The 20,992-nt window shown below is 43.3% G+C and overlaps 1 protein-coding gene across 1 annotated transcript in view; it reads left to right on the top strand.

Annotated features, from left to right (window-relative positions):
* Positions 1-20,992, top strand: part of ARHGAP32 (Rho GTPase activating protein 32) — a 404,315-nt gene that overhangs the window by 255,717 nt on the left and 127,606 nt on the right. Inside the window, exon 5 of the mRNA XM_084612034.1 lies at positions 12,270-12,356. Coding sequence (XP_084468160.1) covers positions 12,270-12,356 — 87 coding nt within the window. The remainder of the gene's footprint in view (positions 1-12,269; positions 12,357-20,992) is intronic.

The raw sequence follows: 20,992 nt of genomic DNA, 5'->3' as shown, positions 1-20,992 counted from the left end.
AGCAGTGTGTCAATTGATGCACTTAATGTGGAGGGTCAGGGACAAGGGCATGCTCTGTCAATATCTTGTCCTGAAATGCAGAAAATGGATTTGACAGCATGGGTTGGTAGCAGATCTGTGATCTTGAGTACATATTCTGCTGAATGATACAGAAGTCAACCCCCTGTGGCCCAGGTCATCAGCACCAGAACTTTTCCCTGCAAAGGTTCTGTGAGTGGAACTTTTTCAAGGAGCCATTCACAAGGCCCCAAATACAATAATACCTCTTAAAATACAGACTTCTCTGCTTTTGATGTCGCACAGTCATTGCACAGTTACCACAGACATTTGCTTGGGAGAATTACCATGAAATGTTCCATAAACTCCCCTGCACTTGGTCATAAAGATATTCTAAGGCAGGGGTCGGCAACCTATGGCACGCGTGCCAAAGACGGCATGTGAGCCGATTTTTAATGGCACGCTGCTGCCTACCAGGTCCCAGGTGCTGGCCCTGCTCAGCCCGCTGCCGAACCCAGGCAGCGGGCTGAGCGGAGCCGGCAGCCAGGACACCGGCAGCTGGGACCCTGGCAGGTAGCAGCGTGCCATTCAAAATCCTGCCCGCCCTGGCCCGCTCTTCTCCGCCCTGCCCCCTGTGGGGGCGGGGTGAAGAAGCTTGGTCCTGCCAGCTACTGCTGAAGGGCAGGCAAGCTCCCCTCTCCCCCTCCTCTTCCCCCAGCGTGCTGGGTTCCTGCCCCTCCTCCTCTCCCTCCCTACTGCCGATCAGCTGATGGCCATTGCGAGGGAGGGGGAGGGAGGGGGAGAAGCAAGCCGCACCCTGCTCATTGCTCTGGGGAGGAGGCGGAGAAGAGGTGGGGAAGGGACCTTGGGGAAGGGGAGTGAAATCAGGGCATACCCCCTCCAGCCCCCTGCCATGAGCTGCTCTGGGCAGGGGGCTGGGAGCACCCCCACGACCCTAGCCCATACCCCCAGCCCTCTGCCCTGACCCCTGCACCCCCCCCCATACACTCCCAGCCCTCTGCACTGATCCCTGCAACCCCCATGAGCCCAGCCCTGACTCCAGAACCCCACACACATACCCAGCCCCCCACACCCTATGCCCTGACTCCTGCACCCCCCTCACATGCCCCCAGCCCTCTTCCCTGACTCCTGCACCCTCCTCACACACCCCCAGCCCCTGCCCTGATTCCTGCACTCTCAGACTTGCCCAGTCTCCCCATACCCCATGCCCTGACTCTTGCACCCCCCCACATTCCCACCCCCACCCTGAACACCAAACAGGAGTTCCTGCACCCCTCGCACCAAATGGGAGCTGCCCAGGTAAGCACTCCACACCCAAACCTCCTGCCCCAACCCTGAGCCCCCTCCCTCATTCTAGCTACTGACCAGACCCTACACCCCAACCTCCAACCTGCTCCTTCACCCCCAGCCCTGTGCTCAGTGCACTCCCACCCTCAGCTCAGTGCAGAGAGAGAGGAAGAGAATGGGCTAGAACCAGGGAGAAGGTAGGTACCCACTCTATGTGGGCAGGGCCGGGATCCCAGACTGGCAGTGGGCTGAGCGGGGCTGGCAGCCAGGCCCCTGGCTGGCAGGAGCTGGCGGACAGAATCCCAGACCGGCAGTGGGCTGAGCCGCTCAGCCCACTGCTGGTCTGGGGTCCTGGGCACCAGCCCTGCTCAGCCCGCTGCCGGTCTGGGGTTCTGGCTGCCGGCCCCTTGCCAGCCGGGGTCCCGGCCGCAGGCTCCACTCAGCCTGCTGCCGGCCTAGGTGAACGAAACCCCTGGCTGGCAGCGGGCTGAGCGGGCCGGTGGTGTAAGATCAGCATTTTAATTTAATTTTAAATGAAGCTTCTTAAACATTTTGAAAACCTTGTTTACTTTACATACGACAATAGTTTAGTTATATAATATATAGACTTAGAGAGAGACCTTCTGAAAAATGTTAAAATGTATTACTGGCACGTGAAACCTTAAATTAAAGTGAATAAATGAAGACTCAGCACACCACTTCTGAAAGGTTGCCGACCCCTGTTCTAAGGTCTTGTGAGAGCTCACGCAGTGACTGTGCCAAGGGTCAGATTTTCCCAGAGGTAGTCCTGAGTCAGTGTAGGTTGTGTTGCCCCCACAACATGATGGGGCTTGGCAAGTGGTTCTATGTATTCAAAACACCTTTCTGTGATGGGAAGGTGAATGTGGGGTTCAGGAGAGTTAATCTTGCTTCGGTTAATTTCAGTGGAAGCGGATTTGGGTCTGGGGTACGCTTTTGGGGTGAAGCATGCTTTCAACAGCTTTTCGTACCTCAAATAGTTATCTTTCCACCCTAATTATTATTACTTAAAGGAAACCTAGACATGTTTTTGAGTAAAATGCAGGTAAACCTTGCTAACTAGGCAAAGCTTTGTTTACTGCCATATGCAGAAGGATTTATGTCATGGAAATGAAGGCAATCGTTGACAAATTACGTATGGTTCCTTTGGCAAAGCTCTTGAAACCTTTTCCTTAACAAGCTCTGTTTTCCATGATGACTCTATGCCAGTAGTCATGTATTATATGCTTGCTGGTTTAGGGGTGTGCTTGTGCATGTGTGTTCTGACCAAGATGAGCAAAGAATATTCCTGGCTTTATAAAGAAGTTGGAGTGAACAAGTTTCACACACAGATGAACCAACCCTTGTTTCCTAATTTTGGCATGAAATATTATTTAATCAGGACAGCTAGATGATGTGGTCAGCAGTGTGAAATGTGGCAGGTCCTGTGTGCCTTGCATACAGCCAGCTTCTCAGCCAGGGTTTGTGATGTGGAGTTCCAGATAAATGAATGAGATTTTAAAATGCCTGCCATTGGTCCAAATACCGTTGTGCCACAGATCGGTACAACAACTTACTCATGTAGAGCTACCAGGATGAAACTTTCCAAGTCTCTTCGGAGAGGGCAAATGACTTCTTTTTTGTCCCATTGCAAGAAAAGCAACATAATTTAGAAATTCTGTGCATGTGTTGTAAAAATGTTTATAGTATTAAAATACGTAATTTAAATCACACTTCTAGACTGTGTTGTACCATAAGCTTTGAACACCTGGTTTTTTCATGATCTATTTCTAGAAGAGAAATCCAGAAAGCCAATAAATTCTTCTCTGCAGGAGACTCATTTAATCACTCTGTTTAGCTGCTAGCTTACTAGAGATGAGCTGCTTTATCCCAGACAATGAAGGGGCCAATGAAGTAGAAAGGTTTTTTTTATTTTTTCCCCGCTAGCCTTGTCTGTATAAATGATCGATAAAGTCTTGGCTGGCAACCATTGTTTTTTTCTGCAAAATATATGTAAGCAGGATATATAATTTAGTGTTGCCTTTCAAGATACCAAGGGTGGAACTATTCCCATTAAGTGGACTGACACAGTGAGATCATGCTTGTTGTTTTGGCTGGTCTTCTAGTTTTGGAACTCTTTGCTGCTATTCAGTTTATTATAGTTAGCTATTGTTCAGTGGATCGTTATATTAGGAACTATGGTACTTACTACAGTCAGCTGTACACAGTGACGTGTGAATTTGAAGGCGGAAGAAAAATGAATGTCAGCTCTCTGACAAACTGCAGCTGAAGCAAACAGAAACCTAACACAGGTCTATAGGATGTTTGCACTCTTCCATCCTTCATTGGCATGTCCAGTAATGCAGAATGGATGCTCAGAAACTTGTCTTTGCCCGTGTAGCTGATTGATAATATGGCATAAATTTATAGCACTGGGAGTTTGCGTGCAACTGTCAGTGCATAATTTATTCCTAAAGCCATCTTTAAAATGGAAAAGTGTGTTCTTGCAGGATTCTCTTAGAATTCCTTTGCTGCTGTTATCCATTTCCCTGTCTGTAATTAAGTGAGTACCATATTCTGCAGTTCAGTCTTCTAGTGTTTTCTTTACAGTCTTGGCACCTATTTAAACATTTTGCCACGTTTATCTGCAGATCTAACTTTTTTCTCTCGTGACCTCATAATCTTAGCATGTCTCATTATAAAATGCTGCCATTGAAAAGATTATGCTGTCTAATCAAAAAGATCAACGAAGTCAATTATATCTACTTATGGCAAAGAGTCCTGTGGCACCTTATAGACTAACAGACTTATTGGAGCATTAGCTTTTGTGGGTGAATCCCCACTTTGTCAGACGCATTCGTGTATTCACCCACAAAAGCTAATGCTCCAATACGTCTGTTAGTCTATAAGGTGCCACAGGACTCTTTGCCATTTTTACAGATCCAGACTAACACGGCTACCCCTCTGATACATATCTACTTATGTTAGCTGAGCACACATCTCCCAAACATACCACTACATAATTGTTTGTTATTTTCAGGAAGCTCTAGACTGTGATTTTGAAGGTGAAAAGTGAGCATTTCAAGTGATATGAAACATGTTAAACTGCCTATAAATTGTTGGAGACTGCTGTTTCCATTCGGTGCTTGCTTAGATGATCCAGCTGAAGTCCGGGGGCTGGGAGGGGAGGAGAGTACCCTTTTCTTGTAGCAGTGACTGTCTCTGGCTTACTTGTGGCACCTTAGAGACTAACCAATTTATTAGAGCATAAGCTTTCGTGAGCTACAGCTCACTTCCTCAGATGCATATCGTGGAAACTGCAGCAGGCTTTATATATACACAGAGAATATGAAACAATACCTCCTCCCACCCCACTGTCCTGCTGGTAATAGCTTATCTAAAGTGATCATCAGGTGGGCCATTTCCAGCACAAATCGAGGTTTTCTCACCCTCCACCCCTCCCCCCCACAAATTTCATATTCTCTGTGTATATATAAAGCCTGCTGCAGTTTCCACGATATGCATCTGAGGAAGTGAGCTGTAGCTCACGAAAGCTTATGCTCTAATAAATTGGTTAGTCTCTAAGGTGCCACAAGTACTCCTTTTCTTTTTGCGAATACAGACTAACACGGCTGTTACTCTGAAACCTGTCTCTGGCTTGTTTTCTAAGAAGAACAAAACAATTTGCCCAGGTTGGGGTCAGTCAGTTCGGCCCATAGGACCTGGTCCAAAATCCACCAGCATCAGTGGGAGGCTTTCCTTTGAGTTCAGTGGGCTTTGGATCAGGCCTATAAGAATGTTGAGTGCAATTCTGATCGCCCTGTCTCAAAAAAGGTATATTGGAATTGGAAAAAAAATACAGAGAAGAGAACAAATATGATAAAGGCTATGGAACAGTTTCCATAGGAGAAGAGATGAAAAAAACTGGGTCTGTTCGGCTTGGAAAAGAGACAACTAAGGGGGGATATGACAGAGGTCTATAAAATCATAAATGGTGTAGAGAAAGCGAATAGGGAAGTGTTCTTTGCCCCCTTGATGTAGCACATGAACCAGGGGTCACCCAATGGAATTAATAGGCAGCAGGTTTAATACAACATAAGGCAGTATTTCTTCACACAACTCATAGTCAACCTGTGGAACTCATTGCCATGGGATATTGTGAAGGCCAAAAGTATAACTGGGTTCAAAAGAAAGAATTAGATAAGGTTCGTGGAGGATAGGTCCATCAATGACCATTTGTCAAGATGGTCAGGGACACAATGCCATGCTCTGGGTGACCCTAAACTTCTGACTGCCAGAAGGAGGGATTTGTTGACAGGGATGATTGTTTGATAAATTGCCTTGTTCTATTTCCTCTGAAGCATCCGGCGTTGGTCACTGTCAGAAGACAGCATACTGGGCTGGATTGACCTTTGGTCTGACCCAGAATGGCCATTCTTATGTTACGTTCTTTATGCACATGTTCTCTTTAGACTGTTGTGTCTCCGAGAGACGCTTGGAGTGAAAAGCTCCTAAATAGGGCGGAGTCAAATAAGATACTAATATACTGTGTAGTAACGCTATTTAGAGAGCAAAAAAAAGAAAGAAAGCAATTGTTCAGCCGAGGAAAAGGGAGTATGCAAAATATTGTTCATACTACTGGAATGTTTTGCTGCAGAGAAAGGTACAGTAAAAGGTAAACCTAATGAAACATACTGTAACAACTTCCCGTTCAGTCATCTATATGGACTGAGACATTTCTGCCATAATTTTCAGGGTTTTTTTTGGCAATGAGGTGTGGGGTAGGGTTTTACATGAAGAAGCTGTTTCAGAAGCCACTTGTTTTCCCTTACCTCCTAACCTGCTCAACAGGTTCTTCTGCAACTCTGCTCCTTTTCTTTTACCAAGGGATGTGGGATTGGCTGCACAGAGAGTAGCATGGCCAGTTCCTATGCCAGGCATTCATTTTGTGAGTTTTTACAAACCAAAATTAGGGAGTTTGCGTATATGCAAGGGAATATGATACATTTAAAATTTCACTTCTCATTAGAGACCCAATTAGAAAGAAAGAAAATTACTAGGGAATGACCCATCATGTCACATCAGGTATTAAAGAGCAGAAATAATCAGCTAGTTGCTAGCAGTATGCAGCCTAATGCAATATTCTGTGCACACTTTGCTCTATTGCCACAGAACATATAAAAACAGCTGGGTAGCTTGTTTTCAGAGACCTCAATACTGGCTCATTGTTCTAATGGGAATGGTATCTAGATGACATGCTTTCTCTCCTTGGAGGCTGGATATTATCGCTAAATACATTGTTCTTAGATAATCCCTTGCCTGTTTACTAGAGGGGCATCAGCAATTCAGCAAGCTCTTAATTAATAGACAGGAAGTGAATTTCAGTAGATAAAGGGCCAAATTCAGAGGTGATGTGAAAGGGGGCTGTGAGTTGGATACACTTTTCCCTCTCTTTGACTCCCACCTACCTTACTCTACAGGTGCCAGTGTAAGGCAGTCTGAATGGTTGTAACTTACACTGTAAGGAGCAGAAAGAAAATGTAATATAAAGTAATCCCCAACTTAACTTGATTTACCGAGGGCAGGAAGACGCACCAAGTGTGGTCATATCTACATTCAGAACATGAACACTGATGTAACTGCACCAATGTAGTTACACTGGTGCAAACTCCTCCACGTGGAGCTTATACTGATGTAGCTTAGTATCTACTTTCTGGATGTAGGCAAGGCCTGAGCTTCCCTTATAGGTTGGTAGAATGAGTGTATGTGTGTCTAAGCAGGACTAATTTGCACCTCCTTTCTTATCACACTTAAATGTGGGCCAAAGATAAGGGTGGGGGGGATTTCTCCATGAAAAAGAAAACCCACTTTTTTAACTGGACTGGAGCACCTAGGTATTTTACAAATGTGGAAAATATTTCAAACTCTTTAGTTTTCCCTTAACTGTGTGTTTTTGCTGTTACCATTCAGGTGTACTCGATATGCTGCAGCACTTCTAATGTTAAGTTTTGGCTGCAAATAAAATGTTAGTGGGGAAAAACCTGGGCACAAATGCAGAACTGAATAACTTTATCATGATAAGGAGTACTAGTGGCACCTTGGAGACTAACCAAGTACTAGTACTCCTTTTCTTTTTGCGAATACAGACTAACACGGCTGCTACTCTGAAATTTATCATGATATTCAGTCATATTAACAGGCAGCAGGGCTGTCAAGGTTCCTTCCCCACTCTGAACTCTAGGGTACAGATGTGGGGACCTGCATGAAAACCTCCTAAGCTTACTTTTACCAGCTTAGGTTAAAACTTCCTCAAGGTACAAAATTATTTTACTCTTGGATTTCCACTGCCACCACCAAACTTTATCTGGGTTTACTGGGAAAACATAGTTTGGACATGTCTTTCCCCCCAAAATCCTCCCAACCCTTGCACCCCACTTCCTGGGGAAGGTTTGGTAAAAATCCTCATCAATTAGCATAGGTGACCACAGACCCAAACCCTTGGATCTTAGAACAATGAAAAAGCATTCAGTTTTCTTACAAGAAGACTTTTAATAGAAGTAAAGGAATCACCTCTGTAAAATCAGGATGGTAGATACCTTACAGGGTAATTAGATTCAAAACACAGAGATTCCCTCTAGGCAAAACCTTAAGTTACAAAAAAGACACACAGACAGGAATAGTCATTCTATTGAGTACAGCTCTTTTCTCAGCCATTTAAAGAAATCAATCTAACACATACCTAGCTAGGTTTCAGAGTAACAGCCGTGTTAGTCTGTATTCGCAAAAAGAAAAGGAGTACTTGCGGCACCTTAGAGACTAACCAATTTATTTGAGCATAAGCTTTCGTGAGCCACAGCTCACTTCATCAGATGCATAGAATGGAACATATAGTAAGATATATAGATATATATACACATACAGATAAGTTGGAAGTTACCATACAAACTATCAGGTTTCAAAAAGAAAAGGAGTACTTGTGGCACCTTAGAGACATGCAGGTCCCCATTTCTGTACCCTAGAGTTCAGAGCGGAGAAGGAACCTTAAGTGATCACTCTCGTTACAGTGTGTATGGTAACACCCATTGTTTCATGTTCTCTATGTATATAAATCTCCCCACTGTATTTTCCACTGAATGCATCCGACGAAGCGAGCTGCAGCTCACGAAAGCTCACGCTCAAATAAATTTGTTAGATTACTTACTAAAAGTTCTAAGACTCCATTCCTGTTCTGTCCCCGGCAAAAGCAGCATACAGACAGACACAGACCCTTTGTTTTTCTCCCTCCTCCCAGCTTTTGAAAGTATCTTGTCTCCTCATTGGTCATTTTGGTCAGGTGCCAACGAGGTTACCTTTAGCTTCTTAACCCTTTACAGGTAAGAGGATTTTTCCTCTGGCCAGGAGGGATTTTAAAGGGGTTTACCCTTCCCTTTATATGTATGACAAGGGCATACCCAGTGCTGAACAACCTCTTTCAGACAGGGACAGAACTGTTTGAATAGTCTTGAAGTTTTACAGTTCCATCTATCCTGCTGGAAGGAAAAGTGCGCTTTGCAGGACAATTGATAGCTGGAGGTTGTCTGGAGGACAAGAGGGAGATTAGCCCAAGTAGTAAGCAGTAGCAGGGAAGAGGGTGTGAGGATGAGAGAGGGGGAGAAACTCAAAGCGTTTTTTAGGAGCGAGGGTTGGAGAGCAAAGGAAATGAGACAATAAATGAGGATGGAGTTGACACCAAGAGCAGAATTGTCTTCACCTTCAGGAACTCTCTGAAGATTCTTATCCTTGACAGCAGGAACAGCAGTTGCAATACAAGATGTTTTAAATGTACCTCATTTTAGGCAGGTTGTTTTCCTAAATTGTCTATTCACCCCATCAGTCAGGCACAAATACTGGGGGCCCCCTCTTTGTTTCTCATACAAATAATCCCTTAATGGAGACTTTTCATTTGCTAAACAGGCTAGACTGCTTAAGAGCAGCAGAAAATTTGCACTGTGGAAGGGACACGTGTGAGATAAACTCAGTATTTAATACCTTGAGTATAAAATAAATGGTCCAAAGCCTAAGGTGTTTCCTGGCCCAAGACACCTTTTTGTTTCCTACCATACTGTATGTAGTGAGCAGAAGAGTAGTTAAAATTCAGGACATTATGTCTTACAGATGCAGAATTTGTTTAATTTCTTGGCACATTTTGTCACTTTTGTTTAATATGTTCTGTGGCTACCTAATCTAAAGATGCAAAGGGACGATAGGTTATAGGGAGAATCAAGACTTCATCTGCTGCTGTGAACTGATAGGCCACTCATTTGCTTGATCTCTTTCACTCTTGTCTCTTTCAGTTTTTGCCTGGATTAGTTTTGCTCCTGACTAGTTTAAGTATTATAGATGGATCAGTTAGGTGCAAATTTCCCAGCAAGCAAAGTTCAAGCCATTCATTCTTTTTTTTTTTAAAGCTGAATTTATTTTTGCTTGAAAGAGGAAGCAAATAATTCTTCTGGCAAGTATAACTAATGTGTCCACTGTTCAACTTAATTACCACCCTACGAGCCAGCAGGATTATGAGGATGGGCCTCTCTTCCTGGAAAGCGTGTGTATGTGTGTGTGAGAGAGAGGATGAGCTATTTCATTAGGTTCAGTGCCCCTTTCACAGAAGGTAATATTGGTTTTTCTGAAGCTCTGTGATTCTTTTATAAACCGTATTTTTCAAGGGGTATATTTTGGATGTCTCAGGTAATTGGCCTGCAACTGTGGATAGTCTTAAATTGTTTGGGTACAATTTTAAACTTCTATTTTCTCAAAAAATATTTAAGCCATCTTTATTATGGGTTATCAAAACCAGTAAAATATACTGCTATTTCTCCCCTCCCCCCAACTTTCATTAAGATTTAAAAATGACCTTTTATTGGCAGTGACTAATATGGACATATGCCCAGGAGATATTTGGAGCAAGCTGGTCTATTGGTCAATGTGAACCTCCTAAGGTTCTATTCCTGGGTCTGCGGCTGATTCACTGTTTGACACTGGATACATTCCTTGCCTCGGTGTTCCCATCTGTCATATAGGCAAAACAGGGTAAAATGCTTGCCCACCTTATAACGTTTTTGGAGGAAAACGTTCATGGTATCTTGGTATAAGTGCAAAGTGGTTTCAGACAGAATGTTTATATGTAAAAAATTAATTACCAAGCATGCATCTTATGATTTTATCTCTTTTTCATTATTCCTGTTAAGCGTCTCCAGTGAGAAGTTCTTTGATTTTCAATCACAAGCTCTTGTTGATTTCATCAGGAGTTTAAATACCGAAGGGTTTTTTACCCCCCCAACTCCCAGGCTAGCAGGCTTTGGAGATGGGCACAAAGGGAGCTGATAGAGGAGTCAAGAGGAAAGGGGCTCATAGCATTGTTGGTTGGAAGTGCGAGAATGTTAAGTGAAGATCAGATCATAGGGCCATATTCCATGCTGTACAGCCTCGTTGTACTCAGAGTGCATGGTAGCGCATGTCGCAACAGAATTCAGCTGAAAACGAGGAAGCTGAGAGAGTGTCCGTTTGCCATGGGAAGCTGATAGAGCATCTCAGATCAGCTGACGTCATTTTCATGCTGCATGGCACTACTACACGCTATTTTTATTGGAGCCTCCTGCTTACGTTTTAGAGAGCAGTGGGTTGGGAACTGCCAGAGAAGCCAATAGTGGAGAGAACTGCAGCATCTAACTTCCCAGCTTTCTCCATGTAAATGTCTCTTATGAGGTTCATAAGTGCATAAAAAAAAAAAAGCAACCCAAAACAAAAATCCAGAAGGTTAAGATTTTGACTTAAAACTACTGGATGGGGAATTCAGGTGTGTAAGGTGGCTGCTCCATAGCTTGCTCCTCTGTGGAGCCTAAGTACTGTATCTCATCCACCTCATCGCTCATGAGACATTGGCCTTGGCTAGTGTTCCTGAGGATCCCAGATGGGGGACCATAGTCCTTGCCATACTTAGGATTGGGTGAGTTAAATTAGATGGAATGGAGTGTGGTGCCATGTGAATCCAGTTTCTTTCGTGGTGTTAAGTCAGAACCTTGGGGTAATTTTCAGAGAGAAAAAGAATTTTTCTGGCATAGCTATATTGTGATTTTTTGGGGTGGAGGGGGCAATATAAATTATGCTGACAAAAGCTCTAGTGTAGACCCCATTATACCAGCAAAATAACATCCTTGTGTCAGTATAGCTTATTTCTCTTGGGGAACTGGTATACAAAGGATCTTTTTGCTCGTATAAACTGCATCTATACTTGGAGGGTTTGCTTGTAGAGCTATACCAGCAAAGCTTTTAAGTGCGGACAAGGCCTGAGATTTAGGTACTCTACCTCCCGTTACATGAACAGGAATGATATGGTTAAATCTCTGTCACTGCTTTGAAAAAAGCTCATGGTAATAGTGTGCTTAATGGATCTTTGTATTTGATGAATGATGCTGTAAAGCACTCTGTTGTGGTAAATTACTTGATAATGTTGAAATCTGGAGACATGTTTTATTATCTAATGCCTGCCCCAACATATAAAATAAAAATGGAATAAAGTGGGTAGCTAGAAAAAAGATCACTGGTATCTGATGCATGAATATTTATGGGGAATATTTCCAGTGGGCATTTAGTTTTACAGACTTCTAGAGAATTAATCCTGGGCTCTCACTCTGTGCTTGCTGACAATTGTTTGACTGGTGCACCGTATATTTAAAAAACTGTCAGCTGAGATACGAAATCAAATTGTGTTTTGCAAGGTCTGTATATCTGGTAAATACTGAATATTTTCAGTCTCGCAGCTCCAGTCAGACAAGCACAATCCTGGTTCCTGATACCCAGCATGTCTCGGAGCAAGTTGATGTGAATGTGGTGCTTCAAGCATTATTACATGCCTGGCTTATCCCTGCTCACTGACCTGGTCTCTGTCTCTCTTTCTCTTCTACCCTCCCCCTACCTGCTCCTTGGTGTAGCTTTCACTCCCGGAGGAACAGAATGAAGTAACAAGGAACGGCTGTGAATCCAAGGAACTGGTCTACCTTGTGCAGATCTCTTGTCAGGTAAATGTCATGTTTTTCCCCCCCTTGTATTGCATAACTATTGCATTATGTTAAATAACATGGCCTCATAATATTTTGATGTGTTGCTACTTTGGTGTGCATTTTTTTACCTCTTCATTGGTGCAGGCCGCAGAAGAATGCTTTGTGTTGTGCAGCAGGTGGATAATTTTTAAGGAGAGAAATACTGAGCTTGAAACAGAGAGATGAGTTGTTCAGCAAACAACCCTAACTACAGTATGTGGAAAGCTATAAAATATTTAGCCTGGAGATCTCTTATCTGCATGCATGCTTAGAGTGTATGTATATATCTGCATACGTATTAGGGATGTGTGCATACGTTAGGTGTACACACGAAGTACACCTCTGCCCCGATATAATGCGACCCAATATAACATGAATTTGGATATAATGCGGTAAAGCAGTGCTACAGGGGGGCGGGGCTGCGCGCTACAGTGGATCAAAGCAAGTTCGATATAATGTGGTTTCATCTATAACGCGGTAAGATTTTTTGGCTCCCAAGGACAGCTTTATATTGGGGTAGAGGTGTATGAATAAATAGAAGAAGTGTATGAGTGTGAACATAGAGGACAATATATTCTGTTGATAAAAACTTGCAACTGCGAATCAGGAGATTGAGGTTCTCGTTCTTACATGGCACCTATTACTGTGGTATCTTAAATGCCTGGGACAGGTAAATTCACCTCTTTGTACCCCAGGTTCCCCTTGTGTTACCATAGGGTTAGGAACTCTTCCGCATCCTTGTAGATCCTCAGGTGCAAATAGTGCAAACTGTTCTATTATATTGACTGGCATTGATGCTTGTGGAGAGACCTATTGCATTTTGGGTGGAAGTAAACTGCGGTGGATGTAGTGCCAGAAGGTATTGGTTATTTTTCTACCCTGTGTCTAGCATTTTCCCCTAACATCACCCAAGTTGGCCCTTTTTAAGCACACAGTTTGTTGACCCAGTAGTGGGCATCACTGGGAATAGCTGCAGTTTCTCCTTCTCATTTTGAATCTCTATATTTGGTTCTACTGTCAGGTTCCTGAAGACTATGGGTAAGTGTAAGTCATAGGCCTATTTACAATAGGTTACAGCTTATCTTAATTATGTTATGTGGGAAGGGGCTGTTTTCCCACAAAGTTAGAAGGCCATTTTTCAAATTATATTTGCACAAAATAGTATGAATGCCTTTGGGAGTGAGGGAAGGGGCTGAAATTTCACAGATGAGTGGCTTTCAAAACGGCTTGTACTTTGTGGGCATATCACAGATACCATATCACCCTGTTGTTGCCAGCTGGAGACTAGATGATAGATTAAAAGAGCAATGCAATTGCTAACAAGACAAGACTGCAATTCTAATTGAGGTTACCTGCCCAGGTCTCCGCCAACTGGATTGTGTTTAACAATCTAAGGATTGAGGCTGAGGTTTACCAAAGGGCCTAAAGGAGTTGAACTTCAATAAGTTTTGGGTGCCTAACTCCCTTAGGTCTCTTTGAAAAACCTAGCCTTAATTAAAATATATGGCATTTCTATTACCTTGCACCTCGGGCCGTAGCACATACGCACTTCGAAAGTGTTTGAAGACATCAAGCATTATTAGCTCAGTAGCTAACTCAATTAAGGATCCTGATTCAGCAGATAAGCCTTGTATCCCTCCCTGAAGCTCACCCTCTCAAGTGGGCCACCAGAACAGTGTACAGAGGTTTTCATCTGTGAATGTGATGCCTGTGGTCCTGAAGAGTACAGCTTTGGCCCTGCTAGGCAGAGCTACCTTGTGGAGCTCTCTCAGGATTAACTAGGTCCTTCTTAGTGTAACTGGGCCTCTAAACTTCAGAATTTTAAAGGTGATACCCAACAGCTAAGAATCATACCAAGAAATGGGCTGGTAGCTAGTACAACATGCATGACGCTGATGTTATATGCCCATAATGACACACCAAGGAGGAAGGCTGCTGTTTCTGCTGAAGCTCCAGGGTGCTTTTCAAGGATAGCCCTAAGGAGAGTCCATTTCTGAAATTTGGCACCTAAATGAAAAGGAGGTGGATCGCTGTGGGCAATTGCACATTGGACAGAAGGAGTCACCACCTCCCAGCTTGCCATCCCTGAGCCTCCTGATGGATCCAGGAGCTGCAGCGAATCCCAAGACTGTGAATCATGGGCCACCTGCTGAGAAGTTCTGGGCCCCTGAATCTCTCACTAAAGTGTTTATCTGAATGAAACTGATGTCACTGGAACCATGGCACGAAGCAATGAAATATAACCACTCACCCATTCTTCCAAATGATAATTCCTCCCAACCCACCTGACTTTCTCCTTATCAGCTCTCTTGTCTTGGTCCATGCTCCCATCTTTCAAACACTTAGACTCTGTCTATACGGCCCCATTGTTTGGACTAGGTGCGCATATCAATGTGGTGCACTGTAACTCCCCTGTGTGGACGCTGCAGGTGCAATCTAAAAGGTTCCTAGTTCGCATTAACGTAGTCCTGTTCGAAGAGCACTATGTTAACACAGACTAGGAGCCTTTTAGTTTGTTCCCACGGCATCCTTACAGAGGAATTACAGCTCAGTACTTTGGTGCGTGCTGCTATTCAGGGCCCTGTAGTCTGAATTGCGGGGCAGTGTAGATAAGCCCTTAGAAAGCAGAGAAACTTGCAGCATCTGGATTCAGTGAAAGAGATGGAAAGAGCAGCAGAGCCAAGTATTATTCCTACTGGGGAGATATTGCACGCCCTAACTTCTCACGTACTCTCCTGATGTCTAGGGTAGGGTTCCATTCTGTCACCTGGGACACTAGGTGTCAGAAAGGATTCGACCCTGTGTTAATGTTGGTGTAGTTTAACGAGGGGTCTAAAATATTGTACAGGATGGTAGTACTGTGGGGAGACATTCTGGCAGGATATGTCCATGTCAGCCTGTGGCGGGCCTGACACTGTGCTGCCCCTTTGTGGCAGGGGTGGGATGGGGTGTCAGAACCTCGCCACTCCCAAGTTCACATGCTCGCCTCTCTGGGGGCGGCCCGATGCAGCCTAATGGCCTCCCTCCACACAATCAGCCCTTGGTCAGGGTAGTGTGCCCTAACGGCCAGAGTCCCTATAAATCGCTCCCAGCATTGGAGCTGTGCGGCCCAATGGCCAGAGTCCATATAACTCCTCCCCCGCAGGCAGGGTAGTACAGCCTAGCAGCCAGAGTCCATGTAACTCGCCTCAAGTGTCAGGACAGTGTGGCCCAAAGGCCCGTGTCCATATGATCACCCCTTTCGGACAGGGTAGCATGGCCTAGTGGCCAGAGTCCGTTTGATTCCTGTGGTTTGGGGGTTAGTAGGGGGATCCGGGCCTGCCCTCTCCACCAGGTCCTGACCCAGGGCCCTGGTAGTGGCACGTTCCCCTTGCCACCGGCTTAGCGGGGATCCGCCCGAAACACGCTGAGCCTCTGTGCGGCTCTAAAGCAGTTTGCCTCTAAAGTTCCCCTGAGTCACTTCCTACCATAACCTCTGGGTTCTCCAATTCGGGGGGTCCTCTGGTCTGTTCCTCTCCTGTGATGTACTCCGTCTGGGCATCATGGTGCATCCCAGCTTGTCTGGCCTCCGGATCCTGGAGCACAGGCTGTCCCTCCTTCCCCTCTGACAATCAGCCCAAACTGAGCAGCTCTGCAGGCTTTTATACCTGTTCTCCAGTTGGAGCATGCCCAGCAGAGCTTCCAGAGCTTCCTCTGCTAGGAAGGAAGGGTTAATCCCTGCGGTACCAGTGCGGGGCCGCTCTGCCCTGTCTCACAGGCCAAAAAATTGAAAGGGGGGAAAAATTCTGAAACGGATTTCACTTGGTCGTACTTTGGATTTGCTACTAGCATTGGTGTTGAGCTAGTTACAGCAGCTTACAAAAATCTTTTAAAATGCCCACTAAAGGAGAACCAGTCATAATGTTTACAAGTCAGGTTCAGAAACATAATTGTTTAGTTTGGTCTAAATCCACCTAAATATAAGCGCTCTGAAATGTTTATAAGTATTTTGTTGCAAATGTGAATAGTGTGGTAGAAAGTGAGAGAGAAACCCGCTATCTCAGCAACGACAGATTAAAGCTCTCGGATAAATGGGCAGAAAAAGCTTGCTCTGGTTTGTATTGAAGCTCTTGTGCAGTCCAAGATGGGCACAGTACATGGATACAGCTTGGGTTTTTTGTGTGGCTTGTTGAAAAGACATTTATTTTGTCATTTCACTCTGCAACTGATTACCAAACAAAAGCTTTTGAACACTAGACCTTTAAAGTGGCTAGCTCAAACTCAGCTGTGCTTGGCAGATTTCCACCCAGAAGTTGCATTTAGGAAATTCTATTTCCCCCCTTTCCCATCTGTAAATATCATTTGATTAGTGTAAACAGAATTATTTCACAGATAAGATTAGGGTTTTTTAAAATGATCATTTGGGGAAAGCTTTCTGTTTGTCAGTGTATAAAATACTCTCTTTCACTGATGTTTATATTTTGAAATCTCTTTATTTTTGTTTCTATTTTAGGGGCTATACAAACTAAGCCAGATTAATAGCTCTGAAGCAAAATAGTCAAATGTAGAGTTACTTATTACAATTTTATTAAAAAGTTCAGTCCTAGAAAGGTGATTTTGGGTAAGATTGCACCATTTTAAAAATGTTGCTAGATAAATGGTTGGTATTTTCAGGGCATCCAGTTACTGTGGTAACAGGATCACTGTTGTTAAACACACATACACATTCGTTCTCGCTCTCTCTCTGAGAAATAAGGGGATAGATAGAATCCCCTAGAGCAACACACACAAATGCTTGAGATCTGAGGAAGCCTTCTTGGGGAAGAGTGGATGCTGCGTCAAAAGCAAGTAAAGTCTAGTTTTCCTTCCACCAAAGCTAATTTAGGTTTTCACCTTTTAATAATACGGACCGTATTTAACGTGCATTTTACTAGAGAAGGAGAGTCTCTCTAAAGATAACAGTGGTGACTTTCTTTTAGGAAACAGACCAGTATAAAATCCTCAAAGGGATGATGTGCCTGTGAACCTTGCAAACTCTGTAGACAATACTTGGAGTGACAAACCATAGAGATAAGCACAGAGCTTTAAGTGACCACAGGAAGCACCTGAGGCCTCTGGAATGGACAGGCTATACCTGTGCCCCTTCAAAATCTATGGACTATACTTGCAAACCTTTTAAGCTCCACAGGGGTAAGCAGAAAATATACAAGTTCTGCAAAACATTTAATGCGGATTATAATGTACCCTGAGAAATAAACAAAAATTAGGGTCTACAAGAAGGCTGAACTAATCCTATCAGTTGTTTTTTTGTTGGATTGTAAAGCAGATCTGAAATCTGTAGGCCAAAATCTATTTGACTTGCGAGTTAGACTAATTTCAGTGCCTCCAAACAGGCTGTTTCAGGTCTGTTCCAGGACAGGGATTCAGTAGCTTGCTTCCTACCTCCCATGTCAGTGCTTTACTGCTAGCTCTTATGGGAGCGATGACAACACCACCATCTCCTCCTCTGGCCATGATGAGTGGTTGAAAATATTCGTCTCAAATTTGCTAATGGTTTTTTTGTCAACCAAAATTGCATTTTGTATCACTGAACTGTTTGAAAAATTTCACTCCACTTTAGTCATCTCTTCCTCCTGTCCCCTTCTCCTTTGCTTCATTCAGACCTGTAGTTATGCCTAGTAAATGCTGATGACGACGACAGTGCCCAAAAGGGCCTCAGGAGTGGTGGGGTCCCATTGTGCTGGTCAGAAACCATCCATTTTGCACCTTTCCCCCTCTGTAATTGTCAGGAATATGGGAGCCAGATTTTTAAAGGTCTTTAGGTACCTAAACACGTAGATAGGTGCCTAGTGGGATTTTCAGAAGTGCCTAAGTTGGTTAGGTGTTTTTGAAAATCCCACTGGTCACCTATCTACATCCTTCAGGTGCCTAAAGACCTTTGAAAACCCAGCCCTTGGTCCTCATAGGTCGAGGGTATATCCAACCTCTCCTTCCAGTTCCTCATCAAATGCATTTATTTCAGCTGAAGTCTCTCAGTTCTAACCCACCTCTCAAAGGTGAAGGGCTGTTTTTCATTAATGCATCTTCCCATTTTCCCAGCTCGCTTGGTTTGGGTCGCTGGATCAGTCTTTTCCAGGTTTGCTGCCCCAGCGCTCATTCCCTGTCCACTGTCTCTTTTCCATTAATGGAAAGCAAATAGAATCCTTCCCCGCACTGTACTGAGCCATCACCTAAAGTACTGTGTCTGAATGGTTGTCTGTTGTTGGTGTTAGCTCATGAACTCCCTGGTGTACTCCATGTTTTCAGCTCCAAACACACAATAAATAAAACCTAAGTGACAATAGTAATTGAGCTTAATACAGAATTTACGAAGCTGGCAAGTATACTGAAAACCGCTTTTTTGGATTTACTGGAAGTTAAGATGATGCCAAATCACTATGCGTTAGTGTCTTTGCAAAGTTAGTGGTTGTTCCATGCTTTTTAAATATAAAAAGGGAAGGGGATGAGATATTAATAGAGAACAGAGGTTTGCTAAGACACTTCCAAGAACTGCAGATTCTTGCCCACAGAGAAGGCAAGTGGCATATCTAATCATCTGTAATATCTGTTACTCTGTAGCCGTGGTGATGACGTTTAGGACAGGCTAAGTACATCCATTAATCTATATAATGATCACTAGAGACAATGGAATTGATTCACTGCTATCTTCACTTCGGTTTCATATGTGTGTAATGCCCATGATTTCATTGGCGTAACAACCACATTAAACAGGATTAACAGTGGAGTGTCGTGCCCTTTTGCTTTTAGACAGAGACCCTGCTCCAAACCTCCCCTAGTTAAATGGGTACTCGGGTATAAATTCACCAATAGTATCCTAGGCTAATGGATCAATGTCCTAACAGATAAAGCACAAGATGGAGTATTGGTGTCTGCTAACAACCACTATAACACACTAGGGAACAAGACAGCCTCATTCCTGTGCACCTGTCTATAATCATAGACTCATAGAAATGTGCAGTGAGGTAGGACTCAGTATTATCTAGACCATAATGTCTAGGAAAAAAGCTCTGTGATCGGGGGGCCTGTAATGTGAGTGACATATGCTGGAGGTCTCTTGCTGCCAGTACAAAACATCTCTGGAATTACTAAATGTTATAGACGACAATTTCCTAACTCAGAAAGTGTTACAGCCAACACGGGGGAATTCTTTATTAGACTTTGTCTTAACAGATGAAGAGGGAATGATCACAGAACTAAATGTTAATGGTAGCATAGATACAAGTGATCATGACTTGATCACATTTATAATGTGCAAGTAGAATTAAGTCCAGACCAGTAACACACACACACATGGTGCTGTAGTAGGGCCAATTTCACAAAGTTGAAAACAGTTATGAGCCAGATCAGCTGGCAGGAAGAACTTAATCAGAAAAATGTGATTGAAAATTGGGAATTATTTAAGAACGCCTTACTAGATGCCCAAAAATCCATACTCAAGGAAGAAGGCTGCACTGGTTAAAACAACAACAACCTGGTTTCGTAAGAAAGTGAAGGCATCTGTATAATATATATATAAAAATGAAAGGAAGTGAAAGTTGATGATAATAAATATAAATCAGCAGGTAGGAAATGTAGAAAATTGGTAAAGGAAGCAAAGGGACGCAAGGAGAAATCTGTGGGCAGCAGAGTTAAGGACAATAAGAACAAGTTTTTTAAATACATTAGGAACAAAAAGAATCCTGACAATAGTGTTGGTCCATTACTAGATGGAAATGGTAGAATTATCAATATTAAAGCAGAGAAGGCAAAATGTTCAATAAATGTTTCTGTTCTGTATTGGGGGGGAAACAGATTATATTGTCTTGTCATATGGTCATAATGACACTCCCCTTTCCACTGGTATCTCTGGGTGATGTTAAACAGCAGCTACTAAAGTTAGACGTCTTTAAATGAGCAGATCCAGATAACTTGCTTCCAAGAGTTTTAAAAGAACTGGCTGATCAGCTGGCTGGACTATTAATGTTGATTTTCAGTAAGATTTGGAGCACTGGGGAAGATCCAGAAGACTGGAAGAAAGCTAATCTTGTGCCAAGTTTTAAACAAGGGTAAACAGGATCACTCAGGTAGTTATAAGCCTGTCAGCTTGACATGGATCCCTGGCAAGGTAATGGCTGATATGAATTTGATGAATAAAGAATTAAAGGGAGGTAATGTTCCAGTTGCAAATAACATGGTTTTATAGAAAACAAATCCTGTTAAACTGACTTGATATCTTTTTTTGATAAGATTACAAGTTTTGTTGATAAAAAGATAATAGTGCTGATGTAATAGACTTAAGATGTCTCTAAGGTGTTTGATTTGGTCCTACACAACATTCTGATTAAAAAAAACTAGAACAATGTAAAATTAACATGACACACATTAAATAGATTATAAACTGGCTAACTGATAGGTCTCAAAATGTAGTTGTGAAAGGGGAATTGTCATTAAGTTGGTGTGTTTCCAGTGGAGTCCCATATTGATCAATTATTGGCCCTGTGCTATTTAACGTTTTTATCAATGACCTGGAAGAAGACATAAAATTGTCACTGGTAAAATTTGCAGATGGCACAAAAATTGAGAGTGGTAAATAAAGC

This window comes from Lepidochelys olivacea (genome assembly GCF_965140295.1).
Source record: "Lepidochelys olivacea isolate rLepOli2 genome assembly, chromosome: 22".
NCBI classification, from domain to species: domain Eukaryota; kingdom Metazoa; phylum Chordata; order Testudines; family Cheloniidae; genus Lepidochelys; species Lepidochelys olivacea.
This window is presented reverse-complemented; position numbering and strand designations above follow the sequence as displayed.